Source organism: Pelophylax lessonae (genome assembly GCF_965119305.1).
Source record: "Pelophylax lessonae genome assembly, chromosome: 12".
NCBI classification, from domain to species: Eukaryota; Metazoa; Chordata; class Amphibia; order Anura; family Ranidae; genus Pelophylax; species Pelophylax lessonae.
In genome coordinates this window covers 56441500-56460020 of record NC_138779.1, presented here as the reverse complement: position 1 = coordinate 56460020, position 18521 = coordinate 56441500, and the positions used below count along the sequence as shown (strand labels likewise).

The 18521-nt window shown below is 44.1% G+C and overlaps 1 protein-coding gene across 1 annotated transcript; it reads right to left on the bottom strand.

The window, feature by feature from the left end:
• Positions 1-5929: 5929 nt before the first annotated feature.
• Positions 5930-6865, bottom strand: LOC309568858 (olfactory receptor 1-like; the record flags this gene model as incomplete). Its single annotated transcript, XM_082274643.1, has 1 exon — positions 5930-6865. The coding sequence occupies one exon, from the start codon at positions 6863-6865 to the stop codon at positions 5930-5932; it is 936 nt and encodes a 311-aa protein (XP_082130769.1).
• Positions 6866-18521: the final 11656 nt, after the last annotated feature.

Below are 18521 nucleotides of genomic sequence, written 5' to 3'. Positions count from 1 at the left end.
CTCAAACCTTCAGAAGTATGAGATGAACCCCAACAACTTGGAAAGGTGGATCTCTCTCACACGTACCGACACAGACTATCCCGCAATTCAATTGATCCTCAAAGGTTTTTATTGAATAGCGGAATAGGAAATATGATCAAAAAAAGTGTATGTATCTCGCACGTACACAACCACACTAGGCCCCAATTACTATTGTTTGTACCCCTAAAAGGCTAGATGAGGAGTAGGGGGGGTATGGAACAGGCAGCACCCTCAAACCTTCAGAAGTATGAGATGAACCCCAACAACTTGGAAAGGTGGATCTCTCTCACACGTACCGACACAGACTATCCCCCAATTTAACTGATCCCCAAAGGTTTTTGATTAAATAGCGGAATAGAAAATATGATCCCAAAAAAGTGTATGTATATCACACGTACACAACCACACTGGGCCCCAATTACTATTGTTTGTACCCCTAAAAGGCTAGATGAGGAGTAGGGGGAGTATGGAACAGGCAGCACCCTCAAACCTTCAGAAGTATGAGATGAACCCCAACAACTTGGAAAGGTGGATCTCTCTCACACGTACCAACACAGACTATCCCCCAATTTAACTGATCCCCAAAGGTTTTTGATTAAATAGCGGAATAGAAAATATGATCCAAAAAAAGTGTATGTATATCACACGTACACAACCACACTAGGCCCCAATTACTATTGTTTGTACCCCTAAAAGGCTAGGAGTAGGGGGAGTATGGAACAGGCAGCACCCTCAAACCTTCAGAAGTATGAGATGAACCCCAACAACTTGGAAAGGTGGATCTCTCTCACACGTACCAACACAGACTATCCCCCAATTTAACTGATCCCCAAAGGTTTTTGATTAAATAGCGGAATAGAAAATATGATCCCAAAAAAGTGTATGTATATCACACGTACACAACCACACTAGGCCCCAATTACTATTGTTTGTACCCCTAAAAGGCTAGGAGTAGGGGGAGTATGGAACAGGCAGCACCCTCAAACCTTCAGAAGTATGAGATGAACCCCAACAACTTGGAAAGGTGGATCTCTCTCACACGTACCAACACAGACTATCCCCCAATTTAACTGATCCCCAAAGGTTTTTGATTAAATAGCGGAATAGAAAATATGATCCCAAAAAAGTGTATGTATATCACACGTACACAACCACACTAGGCCCCAATTACTATTGTTTGTACCCCTAAAAGGCTAGATGAGGAGTAGGGGGAGTATGGAACAGGCAGCACCCTCAAACCTTCAGAAGTATGAGATTGTGTTCACTGTACCCCACAAAGATTGAGTTCACTGCACCCCACAATGATTGTGTTCACTGCACCCCACAAAGATTGTGTTCACTGCACCTCACAAAGATTGTGTTCACTGTACCCCCCAAAGATTGTGTTCACTGCACCCCACAAAGATTCTGTTCACTGTACCCCACAAAGATTGTGTTCACTGCACCCCAAAAAGATTGTGTTCACTGCACCCCAAAAAGGATGTTGTTCACTGCACCCCAAAAAGGATGTTGTTCACTCCACCCCAAAAAGATTGTGTTCACTGCACCCCACAAAGATTGTGTTCACTGCACCCCAAAAAGATTGTGTTCACTGCACCCCAAAAATGATTTTGTTCACTGCACCCCAAAAAGGATTTTGTTCACTGCACCCCAAAAAGGATGTTGTTCACTCCACCCCAAAAAGATTGTGTTCACTGCACCCCACAAAGGATTTTGTTCACTGCACCCCAAAAAGATTGTGTTCACTGCACCCCAAAAAGGATGTTGTTCACTGCACCCCAAAAAGGATTTTGTTCACTGCACCCCAAAAAGATTGTGTTCACTGCACCCCACAAAGGATTTTGTTCACTGCACCCCACAAAGATTGTGTTCACTGCACACCAAAAAGGATTGTGTTCACTGCACCCCAAAAAGATTTTGTTCACTGCACCCCAAAAAGATTGTGTTCACTGCAGCCCAAAAAGATTGTGTTCACTGCAGCCCAAAAAGATTGTGTTCACTGCAGCCCAAAAAGATTGTGTTCACTGCAGCCCAAAAAGATTGTGTTCACTGCAGCCCAAAAAGATTGTGTTCACTGCAGCTCACACACAGAAAAATGGATGTGGATCACTGACACCTGCCTATCTCCAATCCCACACCACACAGCAATATCGATTGTAGTTTGTAGAACACAGTTTCCCTAAAATTCAGCAGACTCTGTCCCTAACAGGATTGAGAAGAGATCGTAGATCAGGATTGAGTGCAGATTCACCCCACCCCCCACACAGCAATATCGATTGTAGTTTGTAGAAGACACTGACCCTATAATTCAGCAGACTCTATCCCTAAAATGCCTACAACTCGCCCTGCCTAAACACTCCGACCTGTCCCTCAATTCTATCCGGACACAAATGGTTTTTTCCTGCCTATCTTTCCCTAATCAGCAGCCAGCACGTTGATGTGTGCTCTGTCCCTGAATCTAAGCAGCATAATGACGCCGCTGCGGCTGCCTCGAACTTATAAAGACTTGGTCACATGCTTCAGACGGCCAATCACAGCTACTGAGACATTTGCAGGCATGGCTGGGATGGCTTAAGGCACACCAGTTAAACGATTGTTGATTGGCTGTTGAAAGCCCGCCATGAAAAGAGCGCCAAAGCATGCAAAACCCGGAAATAAAACGACCGAACACGGATTTTTACCCGAACATACAGTAAAGTGTCCGTGTCCGTGTTCGGGTACAAAAAATCCAATTATTCGGTACGAACACGAATAATACAGTCCGTGTTCGCTCAACACTAATCACCAGGCTTCAGTAGTTTAAGTTTATAAAGCTGCTACCTGGGCTTTCGTTCATACCTTTACTAAGTTTGGGCAGCTGAGGACGCTTCTTTCCGTCACCATGTTTTGCAGGGGACTGTTGGTGCCTTCTCCTCTTTTCATTGCATTGGAACACTCATGTCATAATAAATACGAAGATGCTCTGCGCCCCGATATGTATGAACAAAGTCAGATTTTTGGTTATCTGTAAAATCCTTTCTTCATGGGACACAGAGATTTCGCCCCTCTTGCTTGTAATTCATGTCCTGCCACAAAAACTGGAGCCTGGCTAAATGGAGAGGGGATATACCCATACCTCTCAACTTTTTGGGACGGGAATGAGGGACACCTATTACCAAAAGTATGTAGGCATAGGACACGCCCCCTGTCACGCCCCCTTAAAGGAGAATTGTACAAAAAAATGATAGGTTAAACCAGGGGTCTTCAAACTATGGCTCTCCAGTTGTTCAGGAACTACAATCCCCATCATGCCTAGTCATGTCTGTGAATGTCAGTGTTTTACAATGTCTTATGGGACGTGTAGTTCCGCAACAGCTGGAGGGTCGTAGTTTGAGGATCCCTGAGTTTTTTTTTTTTTTTTATCACTACTATTCCTTTATATTGGCTTTTGAAATTTGCAAATGCAGCAATTTAGAAATTGGATGAAAGGCTTAGCACTGGGAAACACTTTTTGAAAGATACAATTATACAGATCAGACCAAAATGAGGTACAAATGAGAAGTGAGAAGTAAAGAGGGACTTTGTTCAAAATCAGGGACAGTTCCTCAAAATTAGGGACAGTTGGGGGCTATGTTATACCTGGCAAGGGACTTACTGTCTTTACTATTTTTTATCAACTAAAGGTACCAGCATCACCCTGTCATTATGAATATGAAGATTCTCTATGGCCTGTGATGTACTCAAAGAATAGGATTTTACAGGTAACAAAAAATCAAACTATTCTTTACTTACTATCCAGCTTGATTGCATGACTATAACAAAAACTTCAGTTGGGCTTTAGGAAAAGGGTATGATTGCAATTAATAAAAATGAATAATAATGAAAACAACAATTTCCTTTGGGTGCATGCATTGGGTTGTAAATATCGTGGGTCAGTGTGTCCATGATGACTGATTATGCAAGTGTAATGTAACAGGTCCATGTGCACAAGTTCAAACAGTTAATGGGCTACTCAGGTACAGCGTAGACTAGTGCAGTGAAACAGCATACAGGCCGATCATAGTGTCAAGAGTGTGTGGCGGCAACTAGGTGAGGAGTACAAAGATAAGTGTGCCTTGCCTACAGTCAAGCATGGTGGTGAGTGGTCATGGTCTGGGGCTGCATGAGTGCTGCCGGCACTGGGGAGCTACAGTTCATTGAGGGAATATGAATGCCAACATGTACTGTGACGTACTACGGCAGAGCATGATCCCCTCCCTTCAGAGACTGGGCCGCAGGGCAGTATTTCAACATGATAACAACCCCAAACACACCTCCAAGACGACCACTGCCTTGCTAAAGAAGCTGAGGGTAAAGGTGATGGACTGGCCAAGCATGTCTCCAGACCTAAACCCTATTACGCATCTGTGGGACATCCTCAAACAGAAGGTGGAGAAGCGCAAGGTCTCTAACATCCACCATCTACGTGATGTCATCTTGGAGGAGTGGAAGAGGACTCCAGTGGCAACCTGTGAAGCTCTGGTGAACTCCATGTCCAAGTGGGTTAAGGCAGCGCTGGAAAATAATGGTGGCCACACAAAATATTTACACTTTGGACCCAATTTGGACATTTTAACTTAAGGGGTGTACTCACTTTTGTTGCCAGCAGTTTAGACATTAATGGCTGTGCGTTGAGTTACTTTGAGGGGACAGCAAATTTATACAAGCTGTACACTCACTACTTTACATTGTAGCAACGTGTAATTTCTTCAGTGTTGTCACATGAAAAGATAGAATAAAATATTTACAAAAATGTGAGGGGTGTACTCACTTTTGTGAGATACTGTATATATATATATATATATATATATATATATATATATATGTAATGCTGTTCTTAGTTGCTAGTTCAAATATAGAGCCTACACAATGTAACAATGTACAATGTAATTACTCTAATGTATTTTTAAGGATTCTCATATTTCGCAGGCAATATGATTGGATGCAGTCAGTTTGGCCGACAATTTTCTGTCCAGCTTCATCAATTTTCAGATTGAAGGATGTTGTTCAGGAGCATACATACAGGGTCACCTACAGCTTGAATTTGAGTTTCTCTGTATGGAAAGCTATATAGTTGTTTTCTAAAATACCAAACGCAATCATTTAGAGCAAGAGTCCCAAACTTTCTAAATAAAGAGCCAGTTTACTGTCCTTCAGTTTTAAGGATGGGGGGTTGGGGGTAGACTGTGGCCAGTGGGAGTAGCAAATGTTCTAGTGTCCTAGCATTCGTGGGAGTAAACAAGGCTTGGTGGAATGTTAAAAAAAATTAGTGTGGCGACTAGGATGAGGAATAGTGCTCTATCAAAGGTATTGGCTGGAGGAATAGTGCCCATTCATATACATCAGTGGGAGAAATTATGTCCTATTGTTGGTGCCAGTGGGAAGAATACTCACTCACTGTTGATGTCAGTGGGAGAAATTCTATTTTATCATTGGTGTCAGTGGAAGGAATGGTGCCTCATTATTGGTGTCAATAGGAGGAATTGTGCCTCATATCAGGGGGTACAGTTGTGCAGAAGCAAGAAAAGAGCCAGATTCGGCCCACGGGTTGCAGTTTGGGGGCCATTGATTTAGAGGTTAGCTGAAAGGTGTACTGTAATTTAGCACGTTTGATAGTTGAATTGTACATTTTTCTATGGAGATTTACATATTAGACCTAAAAGAGTGACAAATGAGGAGGAAAGGTCAAAGGGAATTTATTTCAAAGGAGGGACAGTACCTCCAAACAAGGGACAGTTGGAACCTTTGCATATCTACCTAGAAAATAAGTCTGACACTTTATGGGAGGCTTTATGAATAGCAGATTAAATACAACTTTATGACTTTTCACCATTCTGGAACAGGCAGGATTATTATTATTTTTACCAAGTTTTACATAAACCAGTGTATCTTATATTTTATACCTGAAGCAGAACATTTTCATGAAGGTTGTTTTTATCTCCTGGTTCCGTAACGAGTATATTAAGGGATTTAAAGATGGGGCGATGACTGTGTACATTAAGGAGAGAATTTTAAGAGCAATGGCAGAGTTCCCAGAAGATGGAATTAGATATATAGAGATGAGAGATAGGTAAAATATACAGACAACTGTCAGATGGGAACTGCAGGTTGAGAATGCCTTCTTCCTTCCATTTTCAGTGGGGATCTTAACTATCACAACGGAAATGCAGATGTAACTGATAATAATCAAGATAAATGGTAGGAGGGTCACCGGCGCTGTTAGGACAAGATCCAAAATCTGTAACAAGCGAGTATCGGAGCAGGAAAGACGGAGAATGGGTACGTAGTCACAGAAGAAATGATCGATGATGTTTGGCCCACAGAAATGCAGGTTGGACATTAACACTGCTATGGTTAAAGTGATAGCAAAACTTAGAACCCAGGACAAAGCAACCAGGTGTTGTTTAAACTTTGTGCCCATAACTGGCAGGTAAGACAATGGATCACAGATAGCTAAGTATCGGTCGTAAGACATTACGGCGAGCAGTAGACATCCAGTTCCAGTGGAAGCTCCAAAGAGTTGGAATTGTATGATGCATTCAAGAAATGGCATTGTGCGCCCTTCCTCCAAAATTACGTGCAATAGATTTGGCACGATGTCCGAGGTGAGCATCATATCCGAAAAGGACAGATGGCAAAGAAAAAAGTACATTGGTGAGTGTAAGAGTTGGCTGGTGAGTATGAGTATAATTATTGTTATGTTCCCTAGCAGAGTCATTACATAGACCAACAAACATAGTAAAAACAAAATTACTCTGAACCCATTGAGGCTCCCGAAACCAAGGAGAAGGAATTCTGTGACCACAGTCTGGTTCTTCCTACTCATGTCCTTCGAACATAAACAGTCTCAGAGAGCGGAGTACTCTTGATATCATTGAACTCTTTGTACAGAATTATTGCTGAGATTGTGTAGGTTTAACTCTCTGGTCAACTTAGTTTCTCAAACGTTGAGTGGCTTTACTTTCTCCAACATTCTGAAAGACCATAAAAGCAGTAAACTTGAATGTTTGTGTCTTTCTGGACTTTGCAGCAATTTCATATTCATTGCTAAGCAATAGAAACCAAAACTATGTACATAGCGTGTAAAATTTTTTTTGCAAAGATATTTAATGTCATTGTCATTTTTTAACTACTATATGCTGCTATAGATAAATTAATTTTGTATTCCAGCGTGACACAGAAAAACAGTACAACTGACTGACAAACAGACTGACATTCCCCACTTTTATCTGTAAACATTTACAAGGACTTGTATGCTACTTTCACCCAGAAAGATTTTGTACTGAGAGCCAGTAAAGAAATACTAACAATTTGACAGATATTTTATTATCACTAAGAAGAAATCAAAAAATGCATAAATGAATGAGGCATTTCCTTATATATAATTATTCATTTTTGGAAAAGTCAGGCTGGATGTGTGGGATAATCTTTAAAGGGTTAGTTTACATTTTCACAAAACATGAAAAGCCGAACTAACACACAGCACCCTAGCCACACCAGTTGTCCACTCTGCACTTACCAACTTACATGATTATCTTTCATTGGCAACGCTAGCTGATGTCATGGCCTGGACATTTGACAACTAAGCTTTTTTGCACTCTTCTATCTTTAAGGGCTCAAAGACAGTCTAATTCAGCCTTTCTCAACCTTTTCAACACAGAGGAACCCTTAAAATAAATGTCTGGTCTCGGGGAACCCCTGCTAAAAATTTAAAATCTACAACTCATGACACATTAGTGTGACAGTCGGTGGGAAGAATGCTTCTTACTCTTGTCATCATTGGGATAAATTACCCCTTTACAGTAAGCTAAAAGGAGTAATGGTCTCATTAGGAACGTATCTGAGAGGCAGAAATTGTCCATTGCGCAAGGAACCCCTAGCAACCTCAGGAGGCACCCTAGGGTTCCATGGAACCCTGGTTGAGAAACCCTGGTCAAATTAGTCAGCACAGTCATGTGCTGGTGCTGACCAATGCTTGATTACCACTGCAAGCATTATGATGCTACATGGTCTCTGGGCTATGTATGGCATTTTCAAATGCCCAGACTGCTACACAGGCTGGCATGGGCAGAGGAAGATAATCATAGAAGGGGTTAAGTGTAGTGGGAATGTGGGGGCAGGGTGTTGTGAGTTATTTTGCCTTTTCATGTTTTGTGAAAAGGTGAACTAGCTCTTTAACACAATAAGGCGAGGAAGGAAGGAAAATAAAAAAGGGAGTAATTAAAGAAAAAAGTTAGTTTTATATACACTTTTTAACTTTCAGCAATAAGCCAGGAGAAGTCATGCAAATATCATAATGCCACGATGGGTGGATGCCAGTTTGGCGAACTGGACATTTCATTTGCATGCAGACTTCCTTAGTTACTACATATAGATTTTTTGTTTGGTCAATGGCTTTTTTTCATTCAGCCAGCCACAAATGAGGTGGATGGAGGAATCCCCCTCTCCTACTGGGACACTGTATTCTGACAGGGGCATTTAGTTGGCTGCAGCTGCTGATTGAGGACATTTTTCCAACATGTCCCTTTAATAGAAGTTAATCAAATACTGTTGAGCAGGGGCAGCCCTACACTTGCTACATCTTTCTTTGTGCACTGGTCCAAATAATTTGCTGGAGGGGGGGATTATGGCATGGGGTTGTTTTTTAGGGTTTGGGCTTGACCCCTTAGTTCCAGTGAAGGGAACTCTTAAGGCATCAGCATACAAAGACATTTTGGAAAATTGAATGCTCCCAACTTTGTGGGTTTGGGGATGGCCCCAACATGACTGCACACCAGTGCACAAACAAGGTCCATAAAGACATGAATGAGCAGGTTTGGGGTGGACCATTTCATACTCCCAACTTTGTGGGTACAGTTTGGGGTTGGCCCTTCCTGTTCCAGCATGACTGTGCACCAGTGCACAAAACAAAGTCCATAAAGACATGGATGAGTGAGTTTGGGGGGGGGGGGGAGAAACTGGACTGGCCTGAACAGAGTCCTGACCTCAACTCGATAGAATACCTTTGGAATAATTTAGAGCGCAGACTGTGAGCCAGGCCTTCTCTCCAACATCAGTGCCTGACCTCATAAAAGTGCTTCTGGAAGAATGGTCAAACATTCCCATAGGCACACTCCTAAACCTTGTGGACAGCCTTCCCAGAAGAGTTGAAGTTGTTATAGCTGCAATGGGTGGGCCAACTCAATATTGAACCCTACGGATTAAGACTGGGATGCCACTAAAGTTCATGTGCATGTAAAGGCAGGTGTCCCAATACTTTTGGTAATATGATGTATGTTGTCTGACCCCTGTGAATGCAATAGATATAAATGATGACCATTGAACAGGTTAGAAATGTTTAACCCTAAACTGCCTTTCTCACATGTCATAGCAGTGCTATGGGATACAACTGTATGCATCTGCACAAGTTAAAAAGACTGACCACCAAGTTTTTGTGTAGAGTTGGCCTCACCTTTCAGCCTTCAGTCCTGTGTTTTCATGGTCACATAGATAACTATACCGAAAATAGAAACATTTCCACCAGGATTAATTTCATCTGGTTCAAAATCAACTGCAGCCATTTTTCCTCATAGAATGGAAAAGTCCTACCCGACCTAAAAGGTAGTCAGATCAATCCCCTGGATTAAAATACTCCCATACTCTCCTCCTAGTATATCATGGATATCATAGGTGGAAAAAAACCCATCTAGTGTGTTTTTTTAATTTAGTTTTTGATATTATTGCATAGCTTAACCACCCTAACTGTAAAAAACCCCAATATTTTATTTCTTATGCAAGCGATGTCCTCTTTGCAGAATTCTTATATAAAAAGTCCACCTGACATATCATTGCAAAAACCTTGCAAAGACCTTGCAGATATATATATATACCTATTGATTACATCACCCTATTACAAACTAAGCAAAGCCACCTTTCATTACTTTTTGCTTTTAGTAAGATGGGGCGATCTTTTTAATAATTTTAATGTTATACTGTATATCTCATAATCGAGATCATCCCTTCTCAACCAGGGCTCCTCAAAACATTGCTAGAGTTCCTTTAGCTGGGGCAGACTGACCTCCTATCTGATTGTACCTGATATTTCCAGGCCCAATGACTACCAATGTAAGGAACTTTCTTCCCACTGATCACCAATGTAGGGAGCATTCTTCTTACTGACCACCAATGTAGAGAGCATTCTTCTTACTGATCACCAATGTAAGGAGCATTCTTCCCACTGACCACCAATGTAAGGAGCATTCTTCTTACTGACCACCAATGTAAGGGGCATTCTTCCCACTGGCCACCAATGTAAAGGGCATTCTTCTTACTGACCACCAATGTAGGGAGCATTCTTCTTACTGATCACCAATGTAAGGAGCATTCTTCTTACTGACCACCAATGTAAGGAGCATTCTTCTTACTGACCACCAATGTAAGGAGCATTCTTCTTACTGACCACCAATGTAAGGGGCATTCTTCCCACTGGCCACCAATGTAAAGGGCATTCTTCTTACTGACCACCAACGTAGGGAGCATTCTTCTTACTGATCACCAATGTAAGGAGCATTCTCCTCACTGACCACCAATGTAATTAGCATTCTTCCCACTGACCACCAATCTAAGGAGCATTCTTCTTACTGACCACCAATGTAAGGGGCATTCTTCCCACTGGCCACCAATGTAAAGGGCATTTTTCCCACTGGCCACCAATGTAAAGGGCATTCTTCCCAATGACTACCAAAGTAAGGAACATTCTTCCCACTGACCATCAATGTAAGGGTTAAGGTGGTTAAGGTTCCTGAATTTGATGAACCACTTGGCATTTTTCTGACTCCTATGTGTCTATGTTCTTTGTCATTTCATGATATCATTCTGTAATATTTCAATTATTGTACACAGTTACGTGTCATTAGTAGTAGAAGTGACCACATTTTCATTCCACTCTCCAGAAGAACTGAGAACCTTGTGCTTACTCTACCTCCCTTGGTCTTTTCTCGCAGACAGTCCTAAACTTCCTAAATAATAATCTTACCTGCAATATGGCAGATTTATCTGGTGCGGAATGAATGATATTTTCAAAACCTGATAATTGATAAAAATGTATTGGCTGTCTGTTTTCTGTCAAATCTTGCCTCTTCTGACACTGCTCCATGAACAGACTTTATACTTTTCCTAATAGCTCTGGGAATAAATCCACAATAAAATCCGGGCTCATTAGGACCATTCCCTCCTGAACAATTATTTTAGGTATCTAATTATTTTTAGATTTGTTTGGTGTAGGGGAATTAGGAGCACCTCAGCTCCAAACAAACACCTTATTAACTATAATTTGTTGTGACATGTTATTGTGACATTGTGTTTCTCTTAAGAGTTACAGTTGTCAGGGGGACAATTTGATTATATCTCGTAGTAATACAGTGTTTAAAATGGAGGTAAACTTCACTTTGGACTTGTACCTTCAGGTAAGCCTATAATAAGGCGTATCTGTAGGTACAGTAATTTCTCCTAAACGTAAACTGTTTAGGAGATATTCACACAACATGCAGCCAGTGACGTCACCAGCGCATGCGCTCTGAAGGGACGGCATACCGCGTTGGATCTTCAGAGCTCTGTGCCGAAGCCGAGGGCTTCCACCCGCATAACCAGGAGTGATGTCATCGTGGCTCCGGCCACTCATACAGCCTGCGAATCCAGAAGGAAGAGCGGGTGAAGATGGCAGCGTCAGGGAGCCGTGAAAGCTCTGCGCTGGATGGTTCTGCGTACAGGTACGTCTGTCATAATGTGCTAGTATGCAATGCATACTAGTACATTATGACCTAATCCCGCAGGGGTGCCTATTGCACTTTCTTTTTCTGGTGGTTTACTACCCCTTAGAGCCCAACTGTAGTTTAGCAAAAATTGATGTCAACAAAGGAGAGGTGCTTTAAAGCTAAAAAAAAAAAGAAAAAATAGTACACATACCCATTTTCCATAGTTCTTCAGTCCAGTCACGGGGCATCACAACTCCTTTTCCTTCTCATTAAATTAAATTGCCTGTGGGACTTTATATGAGGCACAACACACTCAATTGTAAAATCAACCAGGTAAAGATATATTGGTAAATACAATTTCAACAGATCAACAGTGACATAATGCCATATTGTCAAGCAGATTGGTCTATATATATATATATATATATATATATATATATATATATATATATATATATATATATATTATATATATATATATATATATATATATATATATGTTAATTCTGTAGCCAAGTACAGTGGAACAAAGATAAATCAATAATAGGTGTGAACTTGCATCTATGTAATCCAACGCATTTCGTGACATGGCGTCACTTTCTCAGGGGTTGATGCACACAATTATCTAAAAAGTAGATAAAGTTTAGTAATATATGACACACATAATAAAATGTATTCTGTTAATGCAAGTGTAGCGGGGTTAAACATGCCTAAAGACACTGTTTGATATGTGGGAAGGAACTAGGCTCCCTCTAGTGGTAGCTGCATGGAATTTCCCGGGCTGTGACTTCCTTTTCACAAGATGAAGAAACTACATCTCCCACGCTGCTTTGCAAGATCCAGGGTGCACGGCTGCACCGCACGGCACTATGGGGGAAGTTATTTAAAGGAAGAGAGAAGCGCGCGAAGGGGGCGCGCCTTTCTGCGCTGGACTCTGAGGAACCAGCGAGCGAGAGTGAAGGACTGACACTGGATATTGGGCCAGAGCCTCTTAGCCTGGAGGGACGACGTGGAACCGTCCCATCTCAAGCACGAGGCACATTCCTGGAGGTCATACTGCTGTTTGCAGAGACCGGAAGTCATCCGCCAGAAGGACCTCGCGCGGCTGGCATATAGCCACAGGACTGAGATCGCAGTGGAAGCGCGCGAAGGAGAAACTTCTGTTGGTGAGAGGGCACATGCCCAATAACTGACTTTATCTGCCGAAGAGATAGTTTTATCTACAGATAGCGGTAGCGCAACAGGAGGTGATAAAACCCCGGGGTTTATCAGCATACTTTCTCAGGAGGCTCATAGACAAACAATAAGGTCTGTAAAGGAGTCGCCAGAGGCTTATCTCTCTCGCAGAAGTTATTGCTCAGTTACGCAGATACCCTGCGGTGACAACTAACAGCTCGTTGTTTTTCTCTCTCTTGATCTTTATTCCTAATCTGGATTACAAATGAGCTCTATTCAATAACCTTGCTAGCGAAGATCAACAAGAAAGAAGAGAACTCTGGGGGAGGGACTCAGATAGGCCTACCTACCTGGTACTGTGTCTAGCCTTAATGCAGGAGGAGTGTGGGGGTATTCTTTTACCTTTTTAAAGCTGTTTTAAATAACCTTTTATGGACTTGTATTGTATTGTATTGTATCTCCCCTATTCAATTTGATATATAGTAAACTAAGTTTGGTTAATTACAATCCTGTGCGTTGTTCCATTGTGTCACCCAGAAGGACTACCATTCAAGAAGGTAACAAGGTATTGTTGCATAGTGAAGTATTGTATTCCAATCTGTGTATCCATTTGATAGTCCAGTCCTATTCTGGGTCAGTTGTGCCTGAGGAGGGATCGAGCCAATTTGATTGGGTTGTTAGGCAGGGTGTAGACCCAATAATATAATCAGCAGCTCCTGCGGGGGTGGTGCTACACGTGGGGGCTCGTCCGGGATTTCTACAGTCCTGCAACACAACCCTCTCAGCCATAGAATCCCCTCCCACGCAGAAATGGATCCTGTCGCTGCTGCTGAGTGGTGCAAGGAAGAGAATGTCATAGTGGAAAATGGCCTGGTGGTTGAAATCAAGGGAGAAGCCTGGACTGAAGAAAAGCTCCTCCCTGTTTTGAGGGCACTATCCACAGACAGGAAATTCTGGGTGATTGACATGAAAACTGACACCACTGTCCCACACACGTATGCACTGTGTGAGTGGAGGAAGGGGGTCCCTGATTATTTCAACGGAAACAGTGTAAAAACTACTGACCAAACAGAACTTTTCCTGATACATCCAGGAGTTCCTATTGCGGGTCCCTCATCCACCACCCCTGGGGTATCCAGCCAAGAAAAAGGTGTCCAAGAAGGGCATCCTGAGTCATCACCTTTGTCGACTTTTAGCTCAGAACTGTGTGCTGTTCTTGGGGAGATTGTGGCAAAATGTAGTAGGGAATCCTCGAGCTATCTGATGACTGGATATAGGAAGCTCCGGACATTCTCTGGGAAACAGCCTGTGCCTTCAGCAGAAGATGGGTTCGAAGAGTGGTTAGATACCGCCACTCAGGCTTTGGAGGAATGGGAGGTACCAGAACAGCACAAGAAGCAGAGAATCACAGAGAGTTTAAGGGGACCTGCATTAGAGGCTGTACGTAATCTAAAGCTTAGCAAGAAGAACTGCACTGCACAGGATTATTTGGACATTCTGCAAGATGTGTTTGGTCGGACGGAGAACGCAGCTGAACTTCTTTACCAGTTGGACCACTGTTATCAAGAAGAGGGGGAGAAGTTGTCCGAATTCATTAAACGTCTGGATAGGATTATCCACCAGATTCTGTTAAAGAAAGGAATAGACCCCCGGAAAATAGATGAGACTCGTGCACGACAGGTTCTGAAAGGGGCTCAACCTTTAGATCCCATTGCCATACTGTTACGAACTCGTCGAGATGGCGGCATTCTAGAATACCCCGACCTGATTCGAATGGTCAGAGAGGAAGAAGTCATGTTGGACAACAAGAAGAAAAGTCGGCAGTTTGACTCAACTGCCCGGGTTGGAGTGATAAGTGTGGAAGAGGGTGACTCTCAAGTTGAACTCCTAAAGACCCAAGTGTCTCAGTTGATAGAAATGGTGTCCATCCTGACTGGTCAGGTATCCACTCTACCCAAGGGGAGTATATCGGAGAGGCCAGATGAACCTGTTAGTCTCAGCACAGATCCAGAGCCACGGCCTGCAAGATTGTTAACTTGTTTCAACTGCGGGGGAGTTGGACATGTTAGAAGGGTATGTCCCAGCTCAGGAAAGGCTGCCACGAAACCTCGCGAGCCAGCGGGAAACTTCAGAGGACACCGGTGAAGGAGTCAACCGGGTGTCCGCCAGTCTTAAGGGGCTCCAGGAGTGGTGCAGGATCAGGGAAACCGAGTCAGGGGGTTAGACCCAAATATAACACCCCCAGTTCTAGACTCCGGGTTACTGAGGGAAGGAAAGTCAATGCACACCGGGTTCAGCGGGGGCCCAGATCAAGGAAGAAAAAGGAGAAGAGGGCCAGGGTACAGAGAACTGAATCAGATAACAAGGCTACATCAAGAGAATTCCCAACTAACTTGGTCGGGCCCTCCCCAGTGGTCTCGGTTCAGGTAGAAGGAATTTACGCAAGAGCCCTCCTTGACACAGGGGCCCAGGTGACTCTTTTGTATAGAGACTTCTATGATAAATACCTTACCCATCTACCTTTGCAGAAGTTGGAAGATCTGGAGATATGGGGTATTGGGACCCAAAGTTTTCCTTATGACGGGTATCTGCCAATCAAGTTGACCTTTGATCCATCAGTGGCTGGTGAAGCGGAAACCTTCGACACCTTAGCGGTGGTCTGTCCTCGTCCACCAGGGGCCAACAAAAGCTCTCTCATCGTAGGAACAAACACTGATCTGGTAAGGCGCCTTTTGATACAACTGGTCCAGGGACAAGATGCTCAGGCGCCCAGGATCCATCCCATGCTACGGCAGGCCTACCAACGATTAGTGTTGGAGCAAGAGACCCCCGCAGAAGGAGTTGGACGACTCTGGAAGCTGGACAGAGCAGAAAAGGTCTTACAGCCAGGAGAGGTGGCCTGTTTTAAGGCTTCTGTTAAACTCACATGGCAACAGCCGGGTCCCTTCATTATCTTTGAATCGGGTCAAAAGGAGAGACAGAGAGGGATAGAAGTGATCCCTGAGGTGATCCCTTTGAAGGTGTTACAGAAAAACCGTGGAAGGGTTTTAGTGAGTGTCAGAAACACCTCTATTACACCGGTGAAGGTACCGGCCAGAGTGCTCCTGGGCCAAGTCAACCCGGCTACCCCAGTTGCCCCCATTGATTTCAAAGAAAAGGAACAGGGTGAAGCGGTTATAGAGGAGCTCTGCTCGGGAAACGCTGCCCTCCCGCCGGAATGGGTGAAGAGGGCCAAGGCACAACTTGCTCGATGGAGGGAAATATTCTCTAAGGACAAGTTTGACGTAGGATGTGCCAGGAGTGCCACTCATAAGATCCGCCTGAGTGAGGACAAGCCTTTCAGGGAGAGAGTCCGGCGAGTCCCCTTAGGTGACTTAGAAGATCTACGTCAACAGCTGGCAGAGCTCAAAAAGATCGGGATTATCCGAGAATCCAGGAGCCCGTATGCTTCCCCGATAGTGGTAGTCCGGAAGAAAAATGGATCTTTGAGGCTTTGTATCGACTACCGAACGCTGAACAGAAGAACCATCCCAGACCAGTATACCACTCCTCGAATCGAAGATGCCCTACAGAGTCTGTCAGGAGCGAAGTGGTTCAGTGTGATGGACTTAAAGAGTGGGTATTATCAGATCCCCATGCACCCTGAAGATCGGGAGAAAACAGCTTTCATCACCCCTGTGGGCTTCTTTGAGTTCAATCGCATGCCTCAGGGATTGTCCGGGGCCCCTGCTACCTTCCAAAGGCTGATGGAAAGGACCGTTGGGGATATGAATTTGATAGAGGTACTGGTATACTTGGATGATGTTATCGTGTTTGGCAGAACTTTGGAAGAACACGAGGAGAGGTTGGAAAAGGTCTTGAAGAGGCTACATGAAGAAGGTCTGAAACTTTCTCCTGAGAAGTGCCAATTCTATCAGTCCTCGGTCCATTACTTGGGCCATATCGTGTCTGGAGAAGGGGTGGCCACTGACCCGGACAAGCTGGATGCTGTTGCTTCCTGGCCGAGACCCACAAATGTGACCGAACTCCGGTCATTCCTGGGCTTTTGCTCCTATTACAGGAGGTTTGTGGAGGGGTTCGCCCAGATTGCTCGACCCTTAAATGAGCTCCTGAAGAATGAAGAAGATGATGTCCCTGAGTTGGTAAAGCCGGTGAAGTCCACCATGGGACCCCGGAAGGCTAAGGAATCCATCCAGGATCAGTGGACCCCGGAATGCGAAGGGGCCTTTGTCCAGCTGAAGGAAACCCTAACCACTGCCCCTGTGTTGGCCTATGCGGACCCCACAAAACCATATGAACTGCATGTTGATGCCAGCCGAGATGGGCTGGGGGGGGTACTTTATCAGGAGCAGGAGGGTCATCTGCGACCTGTTGCCTATGTGAGCAGAAGCCTACTGCCTGCTGAAAGGAATTATCCTACTCACAAACTTGAATTCTTGGCCTTGAAGTGGGCAGTGGTTGACAAATTGAAAGACTACCTGTACGGAGCTGAATTCATTGTCAAGACAGATAATAATCCCCTCACCTATCTGTTGACTACGGCCAAGCTGGATGCAACAGGACATCGATGGTTGGCTGCCCTCTCTAGCTTCAATTTTAGCCTAAAGTATCGGCCAGGAATCGGAAATAGGGATGCAGATGCCCTATCCAGAAGGTTGCATGTTCCACAGGAACCTGCGGAAGAATGGACTCATTTGGCTCCAGAAGGGGTGCGTGCCCTATATCAGGGAACTGAATTTCGATCCCGAGGAGGGTCAAGAGCAGAAGAGATTGGGGTTTCGGCTATCGGAGTACCCAAATGCTACTGCCAGGTGACCCAGGTTGAAGGGGAGGATTTGCCCCGGCTGTCCAAAAGGGACTTGCGGAAGGAGCAGTTGGAAGACCCTTTGGGAAAACTTCTTTTGGAAGCCTTGGAGATCCAGAGCCCTGAGTTGCTTTTAACTGACTCCCCTCAGGGGGCCCGTCTGTTACATAGAGAGTGGACCCGGTTACAGATCAGAGAAGAAGTGGTCTACCGGAGAGGTCCATCTGAAGATCTGGAGGAGAAGTGGCAACTGTTCTTACCAGCTAAATATAGAGAGGGAGTTCTGGCCGCTCTTCATGATAATCATGGCCATCTGGGGCCCGAAAGAACCTTTCAGCTTGTTAGGGACAGGTTCTACTGGCCTTGTATGAGGGCCGAAGTTGAAGGATACTGTCATTCTTGTGTCCGGTGTATACAGAGGAAGACTCTGCCACGTCAAGCAGCCCCAATGGGCCATCTACAAAGCCAGGGACCCATGGAGCTGGTGTGCATTGATTTCCTTTGCTTAGAGCCTGATCTGAGTGGCCAGGGGAATGTCCTTGTGGTAACAGACCATTTTACCAGATATGCTCAAGCATTCCCAACAAGGGATCAGAAGGCCTCAACGGTAGCCAAAGTTCTTGTAGAGAAGTTCTTTGTACATTATGGGTTACCACAACGCCTCCATTCTGATCAGGGAAGGGACTTTGAAAGCAGACTGATCAAGAGACTGTTAGATATGTTAGGCATTCAAAAGACTAGAACCACTCCCTACCATCCACAGGGGGATG